This window comes from Agelaius tricolor, unplaced genomic scaffold (genome assembly GCF_023055355.1).
Source record: "Agelaius tricolor isolate 1412-34295 unplaced genomic scaffold, bAgeTri1.0.p SCAF_3, whole genome shotgun sequence".
Taxonomy (NCBI): Eukaryota; Metazoa; Chordata; class Aves; order Passeriformes; family Icteridae; genus Agelaius; species Agelaius tricolor.
In genome coordinates, this window is record NW_027269263.1 from 15,718,694 (window position 1) to 15,738,347 (window position 19,654).

General features: G+C 38.4%; 1 protein-coding gene across 3 annotated transcripts in view; it reads right to left on the bottom strand.

Annotated features, from left to right (window-relative positions):
* SHISAL1 (shisa like 1) overlaps positions 1–19,654 on the bottom strand; it is a 74,838-nt gene that overhangs the window by 34,214 nt on the left and 20,970 nt on the right. For all 3 annotated transcript variants that reach the window (XM_071422638.1, XM_071422637.1, XM_071422639.1), the window contains one exon: positions 4,587–4,685. In XM_071422638.1, the coding sequence (XP_071278739.1) occupies positions 4,587–4,653 (67 nt within the window). In that variant the 5' untranslated portion in view covers positions 4,654–4,685. The remainder of the gene's footprint in view (positions 1–4,586; positions 4,686–19,654) is intronic.

The window sequence follows — 19,654 nt, forward strand, 5'->3', positions numbered from 1 at the left end:
CTGATGACAAGGTAATCTTGTACTGCAGTCTGAGTCAAGAAAGCCCACTCCAAAGATTTATGTATGCACACATATACCTGGCATCATTACTTGCATGAAAGATGAAATCATTTTTGTAGATTAATTCAGCCAGGAACTGAAAGTGCTGGAAGAAAGTAATTTCTAAAGGAATACAGATATTGAGAAAACTAATTACCTACCTGTTCTTGCTCTTCCTCAGAAAAAAAATATGTGTTCCAAATGTGAGGATGCTATCATCAGTAAAGAAACTTTCTTTAGACTTAGGTTTTCAATACCTCTGAAACTCTTGTAAAAAAATCTGCATGTTCAAATTCTGTCACAAAATCCACACAGCATGTAATTGCATGGGAATGAGTTTGTTTGAACAAGTACTTTGCTGCACACCCCTCCTTAATTAACATAGCAGAAATAAAAGTGTGCCAGGATAATTTTGTGAAAAACCTCAATGTTTGCAGCTGGAAGGGACCTCTGGAGGTCATCTCATGCAAATCCACTGCTCAGGCAGGGCCACCTGGTACCCAGAACCGTGTCCAAATGGCTTTTGAGTATCACCAAGGATAGAGACTCCACATCCTCCACAAGCAACTTGTGGCATTGCTCAGTCTCCCTCACAAAGAAAAAAACATTTCTTGACATTTGGAGGGAGCCTCTGGGTCAGTTTGTGCCCATGGCCTCTGGTCTCATCCCTACCACTCAGGGGTTCAACCTGCTCGTCACTGCCAAGAGTTTGGTTTAACTGCACATCTGGAAGTGTCCCCTGATCCCTACATGGCTCCTTTGCACATTTTAAAAAGACAAGAATCCCCAAACTTCTCTGAGAATGAAAACCAAGGAAAGTATGATTATAGAAGGAAGAGAGAAATAAGACAACATCAGGTCCTAAGAGGAGGGATGTCTGCAAAGAAACAATCCTAAGCAAATCCTTAAAATAGCAAAATGTGTCAGTGATTAAATAAAGGCATGATGTGATGACTGAATGCCATTCTGAGCTGGGCAGTCAGTGTGGGGTGGGTTACCCCTGCTGGGCAGCTGAACACCACACAGTGGCTTGCTCACTTCACCCCCCCCAGTGGGATGGGCCAGGGAATCAGGAAGCAAAGAGAAAATTCATGGGTTGAGATAAACACTGTATAACAAATAAGAAAAAACCGCACAACACTATCAACAACAAAAAACAAAGCAATCACTTACTACCAGCAGACTCATGTCCAGCCAGTCTCTGAGCAATTTTTCAGTAAACTCCCACCCCAATTTCATTGCTGAGCATCCATCCCATGGAATAGAAACCACCTTGGTCAGTCTAGGTCAGCAGTGCCAGCCTGTCACTGGCCACAGCTCTGTGATACCACCACTGCTTTGGTCACCAGCCTAAAACACAGCCTTGACCCCACCCCAGCCAGACCTACCACACAGAGAAAACACTTCCTCAATTTCTTATAATTTGTGTAATTTCAGTTGCTGTCTATTCTTCTCTGTGGATACAATAAACGAAGAGAGACAATAAACAAAGTGGGATTTATTTTCTTCCAAGTTTTTTTTTGTTTGTTTTTTTTCTGAAAATAACTTCACTTAAATCTTCAGGTTTAAAGGACCTTATTTCTATAGAAATACTTCAGATAAAGGCATTGTACATAAAAAGGCCTTAAATTGTCTGTTGCAAAGATGCGGCTGTGTCTGGAGTTGTGAGTGCAAATTCTCAGGCTATTTTTGAAAACAGTTGCCACAGATGCTTCTCTCTCTGTTCCAACTGATTTCAAGAGGATAGTCTATCATGCTTCATCATCACAAGACTTACCTACTTTACCTTAAAAAATACACAGCCAGCAAATGTCAAACTGTTACTTCTCTATCTAGTCACAGCTAGAGATCTGCCTAATGTATATTTTTAATTCAGATACTAAATTTTTAAAGCCCCAAGAGTCTTTTGATGGCTGGTGTTTATCAGCTTTCCATATGGAACCATAGAAATATTCATATGTATATATTTAACACATGTTAACTTGCTGTGTGGATGTTCATTTCCTACTTCAAAGAAAAAATGCTGTAATGTGCAAATAATCTGATGATTTTTGCTTGTTAATATAAGTCTTGCTGTCAGCACTGATTTTATAAATGTGTTTCCATCCTTTAAATGAAAAGGTTTAGATTTGCAAAGCCAATCTAAGAGTTAGTGGTCAGAAAGTCATCCTTCCAGCATGACTGCATGGTGCTCCTCCCTTTATTATGCATTCCTTGTGTGCCCAGTAAAACCAGTGAGTGTTCATCACCCCTGAAACATCACTGTGATCTTGCTGGCACTGAAATACAGTAACTCAAGTTTCAGTGTTCTCAACCCAGAAACTGATTACTGAGATTGTTAATCTTAGTATACCAAAGACCTGGAAGTGAAGCAATATCTTACAGATGGAAGTCTGTAAATCTAGGGCCCTCAAAGGGAATCTTGCCATTAGAGTTTCATTTCAGCTCAGGTTAAAAATGAGGTTTATACTCCAGTGAGAGTAGTATTCTTTCTCCCCCACACCCCCTATCATTCACTGCATAAAACCAGTAGTTTTCTTTTATGGAAACTGATCTGTCTTGGACAAAAAAAATTACACTGGCTGGCTGAAAAATAATAATAAATTTCCCCCTGTAAAATGTATTGTGAGTTACCAATGACCTAAACCCCTTCCTGCAGATCACAGTGGCAAAATTCCACAAGGCAGGAGCAGTTTGGCTGTCACGAAAGACTTGTGATGATTTCAAATTAGGCCTGGACTCTACATGCTAATATAGGACATGAGATAATAAAACACCAATAATCCAAGGAGCAACAAAATTATAAGAAACACAATTACAAAGCCAATAGTTATCAAGGATAATAGATAAATTATGTAAGAAGTAAAAGCTGTGTGTAATTGGTTTCAAATAAAAACATTGCACTTCACAAGCAGTACTTCTAAGAGAGGGGGAAAAAAAAAAGTCTGGGTTCGAGGGAACAAGGGTTTGAGGGAATACACCAGCAGCTGAATACAGGTATTTGCATAGTGCATTGCACAGTGCAATCACAGTGTCCCACTCAACTCCAACACAGGAATTTGTATCAACTTGAGGAAATGGGTGGGAGGAGTGGGATCTCAGGACAGCTCTAGCAGAAGTCCCCTATAAAGAGTGGCAAAGGTGTACATTTTCATATGTATTAAAAATTGACAGAAGAGCCTGGAGCAGCTGGAACAGTTTTGTGATGTTTGATCCCTGTTGGATCACTTCATTGAAGACTTCTCGATAACCAAGTGCATTGCTACACCAGGGAGGTAGATTTTTGAAATTTCTTTAGGCTAGAGGAAGACAAAGAAGCAGCTCCAGGCCCTGTGCCTGATCCCAGTCCATCGGAGGAGGAGGACAGTTCCACACTTAGGAAGTTCCATACATGGGGATTCCAGGGGAAGGGCTCTAAAGGAAAACAATGATTTAAGATGAGCAGAGGAGTGCTCTAATTGATAATATTCTAACACTGTTAGCAAAACAGGCTGTGTCAGAGCTAAATAATAAACTATCATTAGCAAGAATCAACTTGAACACTGCAAACAAGCAAGGAGACTGTGGGCAACAAAACACATGCCTGAACTGACTGGTGAGGATATGAGTATTAATATTTTATGAATGTTAAAGACACAGACTCAATAGTAACAATTTTGACTGGAGCACAAGGATAGTTTAGGAAACATGGTGCCTGGTAAAATTTTAACTCTGGTGGTTAGGGATGTGATGTACTACAAGAGAATAAGAAGCAGTGATTGAAAAACATCTTTTTGTATAAAAAACTGCCTCAAGAGTGGAGGACAAAAGATACTGAACTAAAAACATGTAAGGGCAAATCTATTTGGACTGACAACCTTTGAAAATTTTATTTTAAATATTCACTCACAATTACAAAAAAACCCTAATGCCATGAATGACTTCTGATGAACAAATACAAACTAATTCTCAGTTTAACAGTACATTTCTACACAAACCCTTTCTGTGTGCTAATTGCAAACATCTAGAGCAGAACTACCAAGCATCAGGAGAAACATCTCTGGTCCAGTCAATTCTTCAGGTTCAGGAAAATTACACAGATTCCAAGTTCAATCCTTCAGGTACTTCACATTCTCTGGTGTGCACACAGAAAAACACACACCTGGAACCTGACTTGCTCTGCTTCCAGTGGATGGTTATTTAGCAAAATGGATGTGTTTTATGGTGGTATAGAAATTATTCTTTTCTTTTAGGTGAGCTGAAAAAGTAGCATATCCAAAGAAATAAAGCTACTATTTCAACTTTTCAGTCTGCTTTGTTCTTACAGTGAATTTTCAATTCCATTTCAAATTCCAGTTTCCAGTTCTTAAATACAAAGAGGCTTCATTTATGTTGGACCTAGATGATCCTGAGGGTCCCTTCCAGCCCTAACCATTCTATGATTCTATGACTGATTTATTAGACAATTAACAATCATTTAGTCTTGTTTATTTTGTAGAAGCCCTGTATTAAATTGCAATTATTTTTTTGCTGTGGCACACATCGGTAAAAGATAAATTATAAGTTACCTGCTGACAAGAGTAATGAAAGCAGAACCATCAGCACATTCAAGGACTGTTGACCACAACTTGTCATCGTTGGCTTTCATTGGTCCATTAGAGAATTATCTGTTGGAGAAAATGCAACATCATGATTAAATGTCTATTTCATCTCCTTTCATTGTTCAAATGTTCACTTCCCCACAAAGCTTTGGTGAAATGACATGGCTTCACACAGTAGGGAAAAAAAAATCAATCTTTTTCTGGATTTTTTTTTCACTTTTTTAAAGGGAAATAAATTCTTCTTTCTATGATTAAAATTCCTTTCTCATTTCACCATGGAGATATACAGCTGTTTACATACTTTTCATTAACCCAGAGTAGAGATGAATCATATGAAGTTTTTACTGAATATTCATATGTCCCCTGTAATTTACATCCAGCAGAACTCTGTTTTACTGTCACAAGAACAGGCTGTTGTTGTTGCTATATGTGTAAGGGCCAGAAAGGAATAAACAATAGAAAATAAGCTGACTGCTTTGAAAGTCAATCTGTTTTACCCCATTAGAGGGTGCAGTCACTCAGAAAGTGGGTCAGCAACTGAGATGGTTGGAAACATTTCAAAAAATGTCTTTTCATTAGCATCAGAGCCTTTCATGGGATTATTATTTATTGTTTTCCTAGGACGGGGAGTGAGAAGTGATGCAGTTTGATCTGACTGGCAGCCCTCCTAGGTGTTTCCCAGACAGGGTGAGTCCAAACTCCTCCTCTCTTCACCTTGATTCAACAACAGCAGCTGCAGCAGGGACTGTCCCGGGTGTCACCACCAAGAGGACTGGTGGCACCTGTCATTGCCATCACTGATAAATCAAACTAACTCTGGGTCTCAGAGGTTTCCAGCATCCTGGACTCACACTGGCATCAGGGCACAACAGCAGAGGTCAATTCTGCCTTTGTGCATGAACCCTGTGTGCACTGGGGCCACAGACAGGATGGCCCAGGGGGTGCTGCAGCAACCTGGTGTAGGGAATCCAACTCCTGTGCTGCTAAAATTGTTCTCAGGTGTTTACACTGGAGCAGATTGGGGAAAAAAGAAACGGAATTGCAATTTCTGTAAAAATTACACTGCTCCCAACACCTCAAGAGACACATTTTGCCAAATGCCTATAAAATAAGCTGTATGTGAATATGCTGTATCCTATAAATACTACATGGTTTACTAGTTGGTGTCTGCTCCAACCTACTGAATCAAGTTAAAATCTCCAAACAATTGCACCTGCATGTAACAAAAGGGGGAGGGGGTGAAAATTAACACACCACTAGCAACTGAATTCTGAGTAACAGATGTGGGCACCAGAGGGGAAACATTGTGCTACCTACAAAGTGTTGAGAGGCAAAAGATTCCTCACTAACACAAAATGCTGTGTGTGGCACAAGCAGATTCACCAAGAGCTATCTTGGTGGATATCTATGGATCACGAATCTAAAAATCGGCGTAACTTCTTGTGGTGGTTTCAGTTCAAAACTGGGCAGAAACACCATTGTAGGCCTTGAAACACAAGTCCTTTAGAAACATAATACCCCTAAAAAGATTAAATCAAACAACAGAACTCATTTCAAAAACAACCTTATCAACACCTGGGCTAGGGAACATGACATTAAATACGTATACTATATCCCCTATCACACACCAACTACAAACAAAATAAAGAAGTACATTAGACTATTAAAAACCACCTTAAAAACATTAAGTAAAAAACATTTCAAAAATTAGAAACAACATCTAACAAAAACCGCCTAATTCATTAACACCCATGACTCTACCAACCAAATAAACCCTACCCAATCTAAACATCTACATACAATAAACAGAATCAAAAACCCAGCAGTACATATCAAAGGCTTATTAAGGAAAACAGTTTAAATCAATTCTACCTGGAATACAGACAAACCCATTCATAGGGTTGTCTTTACTCAGGGACCAAATTATACATAGTAGATAATACAGAAAAATAAAACAACACAATTTATACCTCAAGAAGATCTGATTATTAAGTAAAAACTATATAAAAATATCACTATTTACTAAATATTACTACCATTATCTGCCTATAACTATATATTTTATGTATAATATATCTACACTTCTGTACAAGAAATCACACCAGTTTACACTGTTTGCTGCAAGCATGATTAACACCCAAACCACTGTATTTCTAGCTTTAAAATAAGCCAGTTCCTCCAGAGGAAAACAATTTGAAGCTTTAACACTGTAAAAAGAAAATAAAAGTGCAATAAACTAGGAATGTTAAGTAAGAGTATTTCTCATGAATACTAAAAAATGCCTCCCTTCTTTTCCAGAGGGAATATCATATTAATTAGAAAACTAAGCAGACTTAAAGTTGGAATTGTTTTTTAAAAAAAGAATAATAATGAATACAAGCCAGAGGTTGAGAATGTAGGCGTTTAATCATGAAAAACAGCTACAAAGAACAAACTATTGCCAGTATTGATAGGAATAAAAGAAATTTGATATTTTCCTGAGTAAACCAAAGCTGCAGGAATGCTGTTAGTGATGCATTAATAAGGGAAATCTTGGCCTTCTTAACAGCTAATTAAAAAGAGATCAATAAGCACTCCTGTTGTGTGTCTGGGATGACAAAGATGTTTGGTATAGCTGAGCCTATTAAATATTTCCATATCAAGAATAATTCAGGATGACATTAATGAGTTGATACTAAGGTTTGCAATTTGATATTTGCATTTCTATGTAATTTGTACCTAGTTATTTCAGCAGAGCTGGCTGGGGGACACATATATAATTTTTTCAGTTTGTTGGAAAGCAATGGCAAGTTTCAGAGGACCTGTAGAAATGTAAGAAGACTTTTAGAAGTAAATGAGATAATTCAGGTAACCAAAAGCTTGTGAGTGTGATGTCGATCCAGACAAAATTAATGGCATGGTTAACATGCATTCCAATTAACAATTAATTAGGGAGATAAATATAAGTAACATGATCACTATGTGATTTTGACAAAGTTAATTTTATTTCTCTCAGGACTCTTGACTAAAGTAGCTTAAAGATAGTTATAATGTAGGAGACACCTGTAAAATATCATGCAACTTGAGCAGGCAGTAAGAATGATGAAAACAGGCTTCTTATCTGTTGTGGAACAATAACTCAGTCTGGAAATCAGATGCATGTCTTGGAAAGTACAATCCTGTTAGTAACTGAGTACAGCCTCAATGCTAATTTCTTAAACAGCACTGCAGGTATAAATCTAAAAGCTTTTCAGGGAGGGAAAATTTATTCAATTATATCCAACAGAATGGGCAACAATGAAATTGGCATTTTAATCCAACTCATGCAATGGTTGTATTTTATAGAGTATCGGCTGGGAGGATCAGAGTGGGGGACTAGATAGAGATGCATATCAAGATCCAGTAGAGTGACAGAATCTGTGTCAGTGAATACATACATCTAGGTATATTTTTGTGGTGGTAGTGAAATGCTCCAATTTTATAACTTAATAAGCAATAATTTTATCGCTTCAGTGATCACTACACAGAACAAGACCACTTTTGGAATTTCTTACTATTTGAATTTCTTGCATGCTGCTGTCCGGCTAAAGCCATCGTATTTCAGCAGTACCACAATGACATCTCTGAGGTATTAGAGATCCACTCAGCCACTGGAAGAGATGTGCAGGACAACAGGTGATGTGCTATAAGGAAGAGCTTAAGTCATACACAGTATTTCCTGATGTCCGGCCACAGAATAGGGAGGGCACAAACATGGTAATTAGCAGTGGTCTAGATAAATAAATTATTATTTATTATCATTATTAATTAAAGACTGATGGCATTTTAAAGCAAGAGCATTACATCTGAAGGATGGAGGAAAGGAAGATTTAGTTGTAGTCTCTTTTTTTTGGTTTTTTGAGTAGAATTTGAGGGTCTGGAGGCTGTGTGATTATGTTTTCCTTTTGGTTCAGCAAATCAGCAATTAGAAGGGTGGTCTAATGCATCAGTTTTCATTTTTAATGCACCATTCCAAGCTTATTTGTGGTCACTGTGGAGGTAAGGATGATGCCCATCTTTTTCCTACTCCTTTAAGATTCATGCCCTCACACCACCTTCTCCCTTCTGCTGGCAATCACAAGTATCTCTGCAGCTGCCCCAGAAAGCAGACTAAAGAAATGTCTGAAGAATCACATTTTTAGAGATTTTTTTCACTGTTTGTCCACATCTTATCCTTGTTCCCCTCTCTCACTAATTTTTACTATTATTATTATTATGCAAGCAGCTGCATGGCAGTTAGTTGCAGGTGGGGGTTAAAGCATGACACAGATCTAATCTGGAACAGAAGAAATGGTCCTCACTCATGATTTTTGCTATCTTCTCATGAATAAAGATTCTGTCGAGAATCTTGTTTTCCCTCGCAGAAAATGCAGCCATGCACGGTCCAAAGACAGCACCACCCAAAGGAAAGGTACTGTAATGTTATGATCAAGGGGACTATAGAAATGCATGAGCTCATTCTGCCAGATTTTACTCTTCTGTGACATTTTAGCTCTCCCTCTGTTCCTACCTACACTGCTTTGGTTATCCTCATAGTTTTATCTAGCTGTCTTTTCTTGAAGGGAATCAGTGAATCACTGCAAAGAAAAGCTGCCAAGAGAAACAACCATTTCATGAGGGAAGATTCTGATCAAGGAATTATTTTCCCCTGACTTTGAAGGAAAGTTATGTTTAGAAGAGATGTCTGAAAAACAATGCACATTTTGCATTTTTTTTGGTTATTAGGAAGAACAAAAGGAGCTAGAGCAAGAGAATTTATTAAACACATCAGCACTGCCTCACAAGCTTTCTCTCTGCCTAGAACAGAAAATAGGGCAATTCAGGAGATCATTTAATTCCTTTTTCCTGCCATAGGATTAAGACCATCTAAACCATTCTTAGCAGAAGTTCACAGGATTCCCACCACCAGTGGTTTTCTAACCTTCTCAGTCAATTCCCTAGAGAGCTTCTCTACCCTAGAAAGGTTTCCCTATACCAAATTTGCAGCCCCTTTGCTTTGCTTTAAGCCCTATCTCTTGTGGAGCTGGAAAATTATTTACTTACAGACACACTGGTTTCACCTCTTTGCATCAATCTTTTAGTTAATACATACAAGAAATGCTATCATATCTTCACTCAGCCTTTTCTTAGGCTAACAGCTTACACCTCTTGCAATCTTTCTTTTAAAAACATCCTTGTTATACTTTCTATGCCCCCTCTTTGATCTGCCCCGTCCTTTATAGCAAGGTTGTGCAAGTAACTTCAGCATCATTTTGTATTCAGTGGTTTTGTATTTTCTTAGTGCCCTGAAAGTCCTAACAAACATCCCAAGAGCTGCCAGTTCTTCCAGGAGAAATAAAAACACAGCATTACCAAAGTGCAGAGAGCCATGGAGCTTCTGCTAATTCTCAGTTACTGCAAGGGCACACAGGTAAATCCCTCTGAAATGAAGAGAGGCACATCTGCACTCAGACAAAACCACATGGGTAAAAATGCATCAGGACTACATGAGAGACAATGCTGGTGCACTGTGGCAGCAGTAAGGGGATGAGTAACACGACCAGAGCCTGACAGTGGTTGAGAAAGCTGTTTAAAATTAGAAGGAAAAGAAAAGGCTGTGATCCAAACCTAACTCCTAGTCTGGTTCTGTTCACTTCTTACATTAAAGAGGGCTTAAAAATGCATCCAGTATGTGCTCATAAATGCCATTGCAATGAAATTACAGGCTTATTACAAAGGATGCAATATAAGTGGCATGAAAGATTTCTGATTATTAAGAAAACATGTGGTTTCACACTGCAGCAACCTCAACAAAATGTTTATGACAAACAGATACTAGGTTTCAATTGACAGTTGCCTTACTTGAAACAACCTATGAAAAGGAGCTGCTGGTAGAAAGCCTTCTGGATTGTGATGCAGCACTAACATTACTCAGTGCCTCTTCCCTAAAAACATCTCACTACACATATGCTGGAAGTTAAGCACATGTGAGTCTCTACCCAGCTGCAGATAAAGCCTTTGCAGTCAGAGCTTTAGTACTGCTAAAGGTGAGCAAATGTATATTACTCTACCTAGGCCACAAAATTCTTTCTCTTTATTTTATGAATTTTATAATTGAAAATATAGACTGCTGTGTTTTATTCCACCCTCCCATGTTTATTATTTCCCACAGCTGTTCTCCAAACAGTTATGAAGAGACAACATTCATGAATCCTAAAAAATAAAGCTCTGAAGTACAGCCTGAAGGCCAACTTGTGAACTTCAAGCTGTTATTAACAGGATGGGGCCAAGAAACCTGCACGTGCCACAAGTGTCATCTGTCAAAGCCATTAATTCCTCTCCTTTTACCTTTCTTTTTCCCCTTTTCACTAACACATTTAGTTGGTCATTGGGAACTGCCCCACAGCCACATCATAAACATCCAAGTTGGAATGGGGTTTTAGCAGTTCCCCACAGTAGAGTCTGATACAGAAGTTAAAAGGTCCCTTTATTACAAGAGTATTAATTTTAGAGAGTCAGTGGTGCATTCAGACCTTATAATCACAAAATTTAACTGATGAGAAAGCTCCACAACAGAGCACAAACTCTCTATTCACAGCCAAATTCTAAACTGTCTCTATAGCAGATGTAAAGATATTAAAGCTAATACCATAATGTGGCTGTAGTGCAAATAAGTGATTCATTACATACTTGCATGTGGTAGAATAAATATTTAATTTCCTAGATTTATTTCTGATAAAGGTCAGAAAATCTTAGACTGTTGTCTGTTCTACAACTGGCCTTACACTGTATACATTATACCTCATTTTGGGGAAAAATACCTAAATTACTTTTTGGAGACAGTCAACTTTGTAAAAATAACAGCTGCAGTTGTGATGATTTACTGATAACTAACTTCAGTTAGTGGCAATTTTCTCACTTGTCATTAAGCAAGATTCATTCTGCAGCCAAGAGCTGCAACCTTCCCTAATGCTCTGAAGCCACTGAGAAATAAAATATTTGGATTTTCTCATTTGCATGTATTTTATTAGCCTGAGCATAGGCAGCTGATAAAGGTTTGCTGTAGTCATCCAGAACCCTTATTTTTAGTGAAATAACTCATTTCAGATGTACACCTGGACTACTGAGTCAGCTGATCTACAATCTTGGGAGCTCAACTGAGTGCTTTGCTAATGAATTCGTAAATCTCCCAGGGTGAGACAATCAAACTATGCATGAAACAAAGCAATCTGAGAAAGCTGAATTTTCACCCTGAAATTATCATGAGGAAGGAATGATAAGTATACACAGTTGTGTAATAATATTCTAAGAGAGTTTAAGAAAGGGATAGGATAAAATTTTTAAGGATTACAAATCTCTAATCTCCACTGTTAATCAAGTTTCAGTTTTTAAAGAAATACAAGGCTCTTCTCTAGGGAAACTTCTGCTTGGGCTTTTTGAGTTACTTTCAGTACAGAACCAAAGCAAATGTGCTTTAATTTAAAATATGACCATGTTTTAAATTAATAATACAATTTCTACTAGTTTATGTGAAACTAGTAGAAGAGAAGTGGCTTTCAACAATTCATCCTTTTCTTCTTTTTTTAAGCATGCAATTTTTGGAACTGAAAAACCAGGTAAAACAAGTTTGTCCAAGTAATTCCAAGGATATTACTAAGAAATAAAATGAGTTTTTATAGTAAGATTAGAGGTTTTATAACAGCCAGGTTTTATAAAACTCCCACATCTAATCCCTCATTCTGCTTTAGAGTATAGCTCTAAAACTTGTGCATGTGTATACATGCAAAAATGGCAGTAAACCTGGCTTGTGTATTTTTAATATCCATTTGAGAAAAAAGTAATATATCAGCAGTTTATCTAGTGAAAAATGTGAGCACATTTTTGGTTTCCCCAATATGCTCTCAGCTGTATATACACAGAAAGCAAAAACTACCTACAGTCTCTCTGGGAACATATTTTGACACATTTTCCTTTCAAAATGGCCTCTTCTGAAAAATAAACCTTCCAGTGCAAAGTCTGGGACATCTAAATTTTAATTCAATTCTCACATTCTTCAACATTAATTATCAACATCTGTATTTAATCAGATGGGTTTCTAACCTTCTGTCACTCTGGGTCTGTAGACATTTTCAAATGTTATTTTGTTCAAAAGTGAAAAAATAGGAGCAGCAAGTTAAACAAAAATTGAAGTCAACTCAGAAAAGCATTAATTTGTTCATAGCAAATACAAAGGAAATCAAAATTCTCATAAAGACTTTTTTCTCTTTCCATCAGCTTTAGAAAGAATGTTTCCTTTTACAAATACAAATTATTACTCCATTCCTTTACAATCTAATTAAACATTTCAAAATGCAAAAAACCCCACCTTTTTTCCCCCTAATGAGGATCATTTAATCATACCAACACAAAATGTAGCTTATCTGAACTAGTTGGATCTGAACTACAAATATTTTGACAGCATTATTCCAACTTTCCTAAGGATAACACCTCAATGTTCAAAAGGCAGGTCTTTTTTCTTTTTTTTTTTTAAAGCCTGATACTAGTCCTTTAAGAAGAAAATAACTCTGAATTCCTGCAAACATTTTGGTCAAAGCTTCCTCACCCTGTTGTTAAAGAAAATGATGAAAAACATCCACTGGAGTAAACTGAGAAATCAGAGAATCAAGATGAAAGGGACCCACAAGCATCAGCAAGTTCAAAAGAATTTGCCTCTCCTCTTAAAACATCTGCAAATGTTTCACATACTGAAATGTTTCTCAGTAACATCACAAATGAAGGTTGTTCCTAAAGCAGGAAAAAGGAAACTGTGTGGGAGCCTTAACCAAGGACTGTAGGAAAGAAAAAAAATGCACAATAGAAGGTGGGAGAAACTTCCTTTTCACCTGTTCTTTTGCCTCATTCTGACTGAACAACCAGCCTCACACTGCAGGAGAAAATGCCATTTTTCACTGCTGCATACATAAATAACTTAAAAAGCTGGTTTTAAGGGCAGTACATGGCTGTACTACTGCAACCGTCCTAGCTCACAGCTATTCTAATTAAAACCCCTGAATTTTCAACCCCAAGAACACTGGATTGTTAACAAAAGCCTAATTTTGAAAGTAAGAAGGCACAGAAACCAAGGAAAATGCTAGTGAATCCTTTGTCCTCTCCTCTTAAGCAGAAATACCTGCAGGACAAAAGAAAGAACAATTTTTAGTAGTCAGAACAGCAGGTGTGGAGGTTGCCAAGCAGAAGCAGATAAAGCATGCAGAGCAACAGAAAAGTGGCTTTCAACAATTTATCCTTTTCTTCTTTTTTTAAGCATGCAATTTTTGGAACTGAAAAACCAGGTAAAACAAAGCTCTGCTGCTGGTGGTGACATCACATGGCCCCAAGCTTTGTTTCACACCCTCTGTTTTACAAGATGTTAAAACTGCTTATTTTATGCCTAGCTTGGGGTGTCTGCAAATTTTATGCTGTGCACAGAGGTGGGTGCAAGAGGAACTGCATCCAAAGGCTTGTACAGAATTCCAGAGAAATTCAGATTCTTGGTCTCCCATGGATCAAGCATCGAATACGCCTCTCCTCACTGAGCCCAGTGCAGCTGAGCACAATGAAATGTACCAGAAGCATCAGCTGCAGAAGGGAGCCACGTTGTCTAATATTTATCTCAGTGGGTAGGTTTACATCCCTCACATAGAACATAATCCAGGGTGTTCCAGATACTACAATCAACACCACATTTTGGCTACAAACAGCCCCATCCCTAAAAATGGCCTCCATCTGAAACATTTCCCATTAATAGGTGCACAACTACAGCAACACACAAAGAACAGTTTGCCAGAACTTTCTGAAATGGTTCTTCTGAAAGTGAAAAGTGCCATGCATTTTCCACTTTCCTTAGAGACCAAGAGAACCACTCAAATCCAAATATTTGGTAAGTAAGGATAAAAGTACAGCATTCAACCCAGCAAACTATTTGCCAGCAAGCAATACTGCAGTCATGCAGTCTGTTCCTTCTCACAGATATTTTGGAGTCCAAACAAATGAAAAAAAAAAAGAAAAGTGGAGGGGGCAGCACAATTTCTAGTTTACAGAAAGGATGATGATGCTCAGAGCACTCACAGTCATAAAGGAGGGATACAACAGACTTGAGGACTGTACATCAAGTTTGTAGACCTAATGCTTATACTGGAAACACTGATTTAAAAAGCCATGTGGAAAACAATCAGGGTAGGAAAATAGAACTTCACCTATGAGAATACAAAGTCACTTGATGTTTAAAAGATTTTCATTAAGTTTATGTACAGAAGAGAGCATAGCTTAGGAATTCTCCTGCACCCAATTTAGTAATGGTCAACTCTCAAGTCATGTGCAGTGATGGCTTCTGGACTGCTAAAACTGAGATATGGTGGTCACAGGTAGAATACAACTTTCCGACAGGAACCAGATGCTAGCCACTGCATCTTTGAGATGCACTTATGAAGTCTCTGACCCAAAGAACTGAAATTTTAATTAAGCCTCTGTATAATTAAATACACACCTCAACTTAATGAGAGATTGTGATGAAAGGATACAGGGATACCAAGATCACTTTAAACCATCCTTGCTGATAACAAGTGTAGGCATCTTTGAAGGATCACACCTAATCTCCACATTCAGATAGTGAAAAACAGCTCAAAGTTAGGCAAAGATGCAAAATAAGAATATAGAGTTTTAAATAACAAGAAGTATTTTAAAAATCAGATGCTTTGTTTCTGGAAATTTTAGCTGAACAACTGCTTTTCCTCTGCAATAGTACTACATTACATGCATTACCTCATAAAAGTTGACATGAAAAAGCCCTTATTCATAAAGGGAACAGTTTCTCACATTCTCCTAATTACCCATTCTTTAGGGTATTTTAGCAACATGAAATTAGTTACATTTGGTAAGCAGCAATTTTATAACCATATAACACAGACAGTTTTAGCTATTTCCCTTAAATAGGAGACACAGAAAGCTGATCATAAAACATATTAAAAAAAACCCAAAACAACAACAACAACAAAAAAAGCTGGAATTACAGCCTCCAAGGCAGGGAGGACCAACATGCTTGCAAATTTTATGAGCAGAATGTTATTTTAATGCTGGTATCTCAAGGCATTTTCAAGGTCTGTTCCGAAACTGTTATGCCTATGGTAGCAATACTTCTTGTCTAATAAAAATCTCATCCTTTTGGCAGCTGCCACAGATGCTCATTCTGCAATCATTTTCTTTTCACCAACCATAAGGCCTTTGATGCCCACTTTGTAATATACTTATCAGTATGGATGGAGTCACATAGCCCAGACAATCCATTTTGTGTCTTGGCACAGTAAACTACATCCAAAATATATTGAATGGTGGAATCCTTAGACCTTCAATATAACTGAACTGAATCTAATGGAGTCTGTGAAGAGCAGAGAGGCTTTTTACACTTAAAATTAATCTATTTCAGTTACAGGTAACAAACCAGAATTTCCCACATAAAGAGGCCTGATATGGAGAAAAGATTGAGAACTGACTTCCTTATTTTACTTGGAATGACAACTCACAGAGACATCTCTGAACAACTCTGGGGGAAAGACAGCTATTATTTTAAGAAGCAAACTATAGAAATATTTAATTTCTAGCTCATATAAATGAGACAGAAACTGAATGACAGCATAATGGGAAACAGAGTTGTCCAAGTAAGGGAATGGTAGCCAGATAACCTGATTCTATTCCTTCTCATCTTCTACTTCTTTCAGCTGCTTAAATCATTATTTATTCCCTCCAGCAAAACTGCTAAATAGAAATTATCAGATCTGAAAACCCCTTTCTGTTTTTGAATTTTTTTCTGAATTATTATTTTACTAAAAATCAAAGTCAGCAGTCCATTCCTCAGCTTCCTTGGTAATCAACTGTCTTCTATACTACTAAACATATTGCTCTGGTTTGTGGCATTTCAGCAAAGGTTATATGTCACTCTCTTTTCTCATTGTCCTATTTTTTTTTCCTCTTCAAACAAATCCTTATATTGGGTAAACTATTTATCCAAGAATCCTCATGTTTTAATATCTGGGCTTCAACATCAGTTAAAAGGGTAGGCACAGACCACAGCATGGTTTTGTAAAATTTCTATCATGTAATCACCATATAGGATTACTGTCCTTTTTCAAGAACTGTAACACTGGCAAAAGAGGCTTTTCCAAGGGTTCCTGAGGAGTCAGTGCCTCAGCTGCTGGAGCTACCGTAGATCCTAAGTGTAATCTCAAGTCAAACAAACTTCTGGATACATACTAAGTTTGTCTTAGATATAAAATTCTTCTATAGTCCCCTAACGAGGCAAAAAATGTTATGAAAGAAAAATTGATTCCTGAAAAATCTTCATGCAATTATCATAGCAATAAATTATTCCATTGCTTATATAAATATCTGCTTTTCTCCAGAGCTCTTATCAGCATGGACATCTTTTACTTCAATGACTTCTATTGATCAGCTGTAAATAAATAGTAAATGCTACTGGACCAGATTAACATTCTCTTATTCTTGCTTTACAAAAGGGCTGATTCGCCCTCACTGTATCACTACTTTTGCATCCCACTTCCCAAAAAAGTCTAATTTCTCAGTATCCTCCCTCTTTGGGACAAGTTCTGTGTCACGTGTCCTGTGAGAAATATGGGAGAAACTCAATAGTCTTTGATAAGGAAAGCAAGCTTGGATCATAATCCTTATTTCAAAGAAGCACTTAGAAAATGAAATATTGAAAAATCAATTAATTTGAAGAAGTAAGGAAATATTTTACATTAGACTGATATTTACACATAGTTAAAAAATAGTATTTTCTTTGAGAAGGAACATCACACTAGGTGAGAAACCTTATCAACTGGAAACACACCCAGTGAGTAAGGAATTAAATTAAAAGGAGGCCTTGTTCTTAACCTGATATATTTCTAGCTAGGAAATCTCACACGATGCTTCTCTGACATACTCTCTTTTCCCCCTTAGCTGCTGTCTTTATCTCAATTGTGTACTGAAAATGCCAAACCATAGGGCAAACCTGTAATTTCATCATTCTTGTAAGCTCTAAGCATAGCAGCTTCTGAAGGCCATTTTGAACAATGAATTTCCAAATCAACTAATGCAATTAATCATCTTCCTTGTATGACAAGGTAATTAACAATAATTGGGAAGGCCGTTCTAAATTACAGAAATATCTCAGTCTAAGAAGAAAATTCACCTTGAAGCACAGCACTGATTAAAAAAGAATTCAAGGAAAATCACACTTAGGGAAGCACTTCTCAGTTAATCAGGCCTTTAGTTTGAAACTGCAACATTGTGGGCACCAACTTCAATGCCACCTCTCCCAGGTGGGAGACTCATAACCAGGCTTAGCATCTGCACGGTGCCTGCCTTCCAAACTCCTTTCTTGTCAAAAAGGGGTTCTTCAAATGAAGAGGGATGTAAAATGTGCTTAGAGAGGAGGGCAAGATTCATGTGGAGAAGTGGTAACTTTCCTCAGGGAAGTCAAGAGGTGGCAACCAGAGCTGAAACATCACAGTGTGCTAAGAATCCCTGTTGCATATTAAAGAGTGAGTGCATTTGTTTCTCTAGCATGACAACACCTGGAATCTTCAAACAGATTGTCCTGGTTTGAAAAGGAATTGAGTTTTTTTTTGAGATGTTGTGGTCAAACCAATAGGTGCTCAGAGTTGAATATTGGCACCTGGTGTGGCCACTGAGGACATGGATACGCCTCTGAGAACACAGGGGGTTAAAAGCAGAGAACTCCCAGGGGGAAGCTCCCTTGGGTTCTCTTGGTGAAAGAGGTCAGAGCTCCCCTGCCCGGCTGCGGGCTGGATGGGGGAGAGGAGGCCATGTGGCCGGGTGAGGATGGAAGGGTGGAGGAACGTTGGGAACGTTGGAGAGTCATCGGGCAGGCAGCAGCCACCACCCCCCCCCCCCCCCCCCCCCGCAGGAGAGAGAGAGAGACACGCCACAGGCAGAGCTTGAGATTTTTAACCCTTTTCTTGAACGATGGAAACCTTACAAATGAGGATCCTCCTGGAGTCCTGGAGTTGAATGAGAAGAGAGATAGAGATGAGATAAGAGGAAATGGGCCACGAGAGAAGTTGAGAAGAATCTTAGGTGGGAGGGATGATGGAATGGTCTTTGGCTGGACTTTTCTTGTATAGCCAAGGACAGAACCATTTTTCCTGTGACACAGAGACTGGATTTAGGGGGAGGCAATGGCTTGGAGCCAAGAGAGTGCAGTGATGTTATGTGAAGGAGTGCGTGAACAGAGACAACAGGTGAGGAGGGTGGTGGTGCCCTCCATCCTCAGGGAAGAAGAAGATCTCTGTTCTTGAGACCCCTCGGCCCTAGGGGGTGAATTTGAGGGGGACTGGTGTCCCAAAAGTGAGAGACTGTGCTTTTTTTTTTTGGAACTGGGCAAAACATCCTTAAAAGGGGAACCCTAGAAGCAGCTCTGGTCCATGCGCAGTGGTGAGAGCACTGGGCATGGAAAGAAGATGTCACCGTGGCAAATGATCTCTGGGCGGTGCCATGTGTGACATGGAAACACAAGAGGTTTCAACTGTGTTTCCAGGGGAAGCCTATGGCACAAGAGGGACTCCTCTCTCCTTGATGAACTGAGAATTGATTATCTAAAGGTTGGTGATGGACTGAGAGTTGATGATCTGAGAGGTATTGGAAATTTGGTGGGGGGAGGAGGAATGTTTTTGGAAGGTTTTCATTCTGAGTTCTGTGCGTGTTTCTTTTTACATATAGTTGTAGGTTAATAAAGTTTTTTCTTCTTTATTCCTAAGCTGGAGCCTGCTTTGCTCTATTCCTCGTCACCTATCACAGCAGACACCACGGAGCATATATTTTCATGGGGGCACTGGCATTGCACCAGCGTCAAACCGTGACACAGATGAAGCCAGCCAGTTAAGAAATCCAGAAGGCATTGTTTCTTAAAGCAAGCAGAAAGGAAAATTGGCTAGGAATGAAGACAAATAATACAATTAAAGGTGACTTGGTTGATGCTGCTG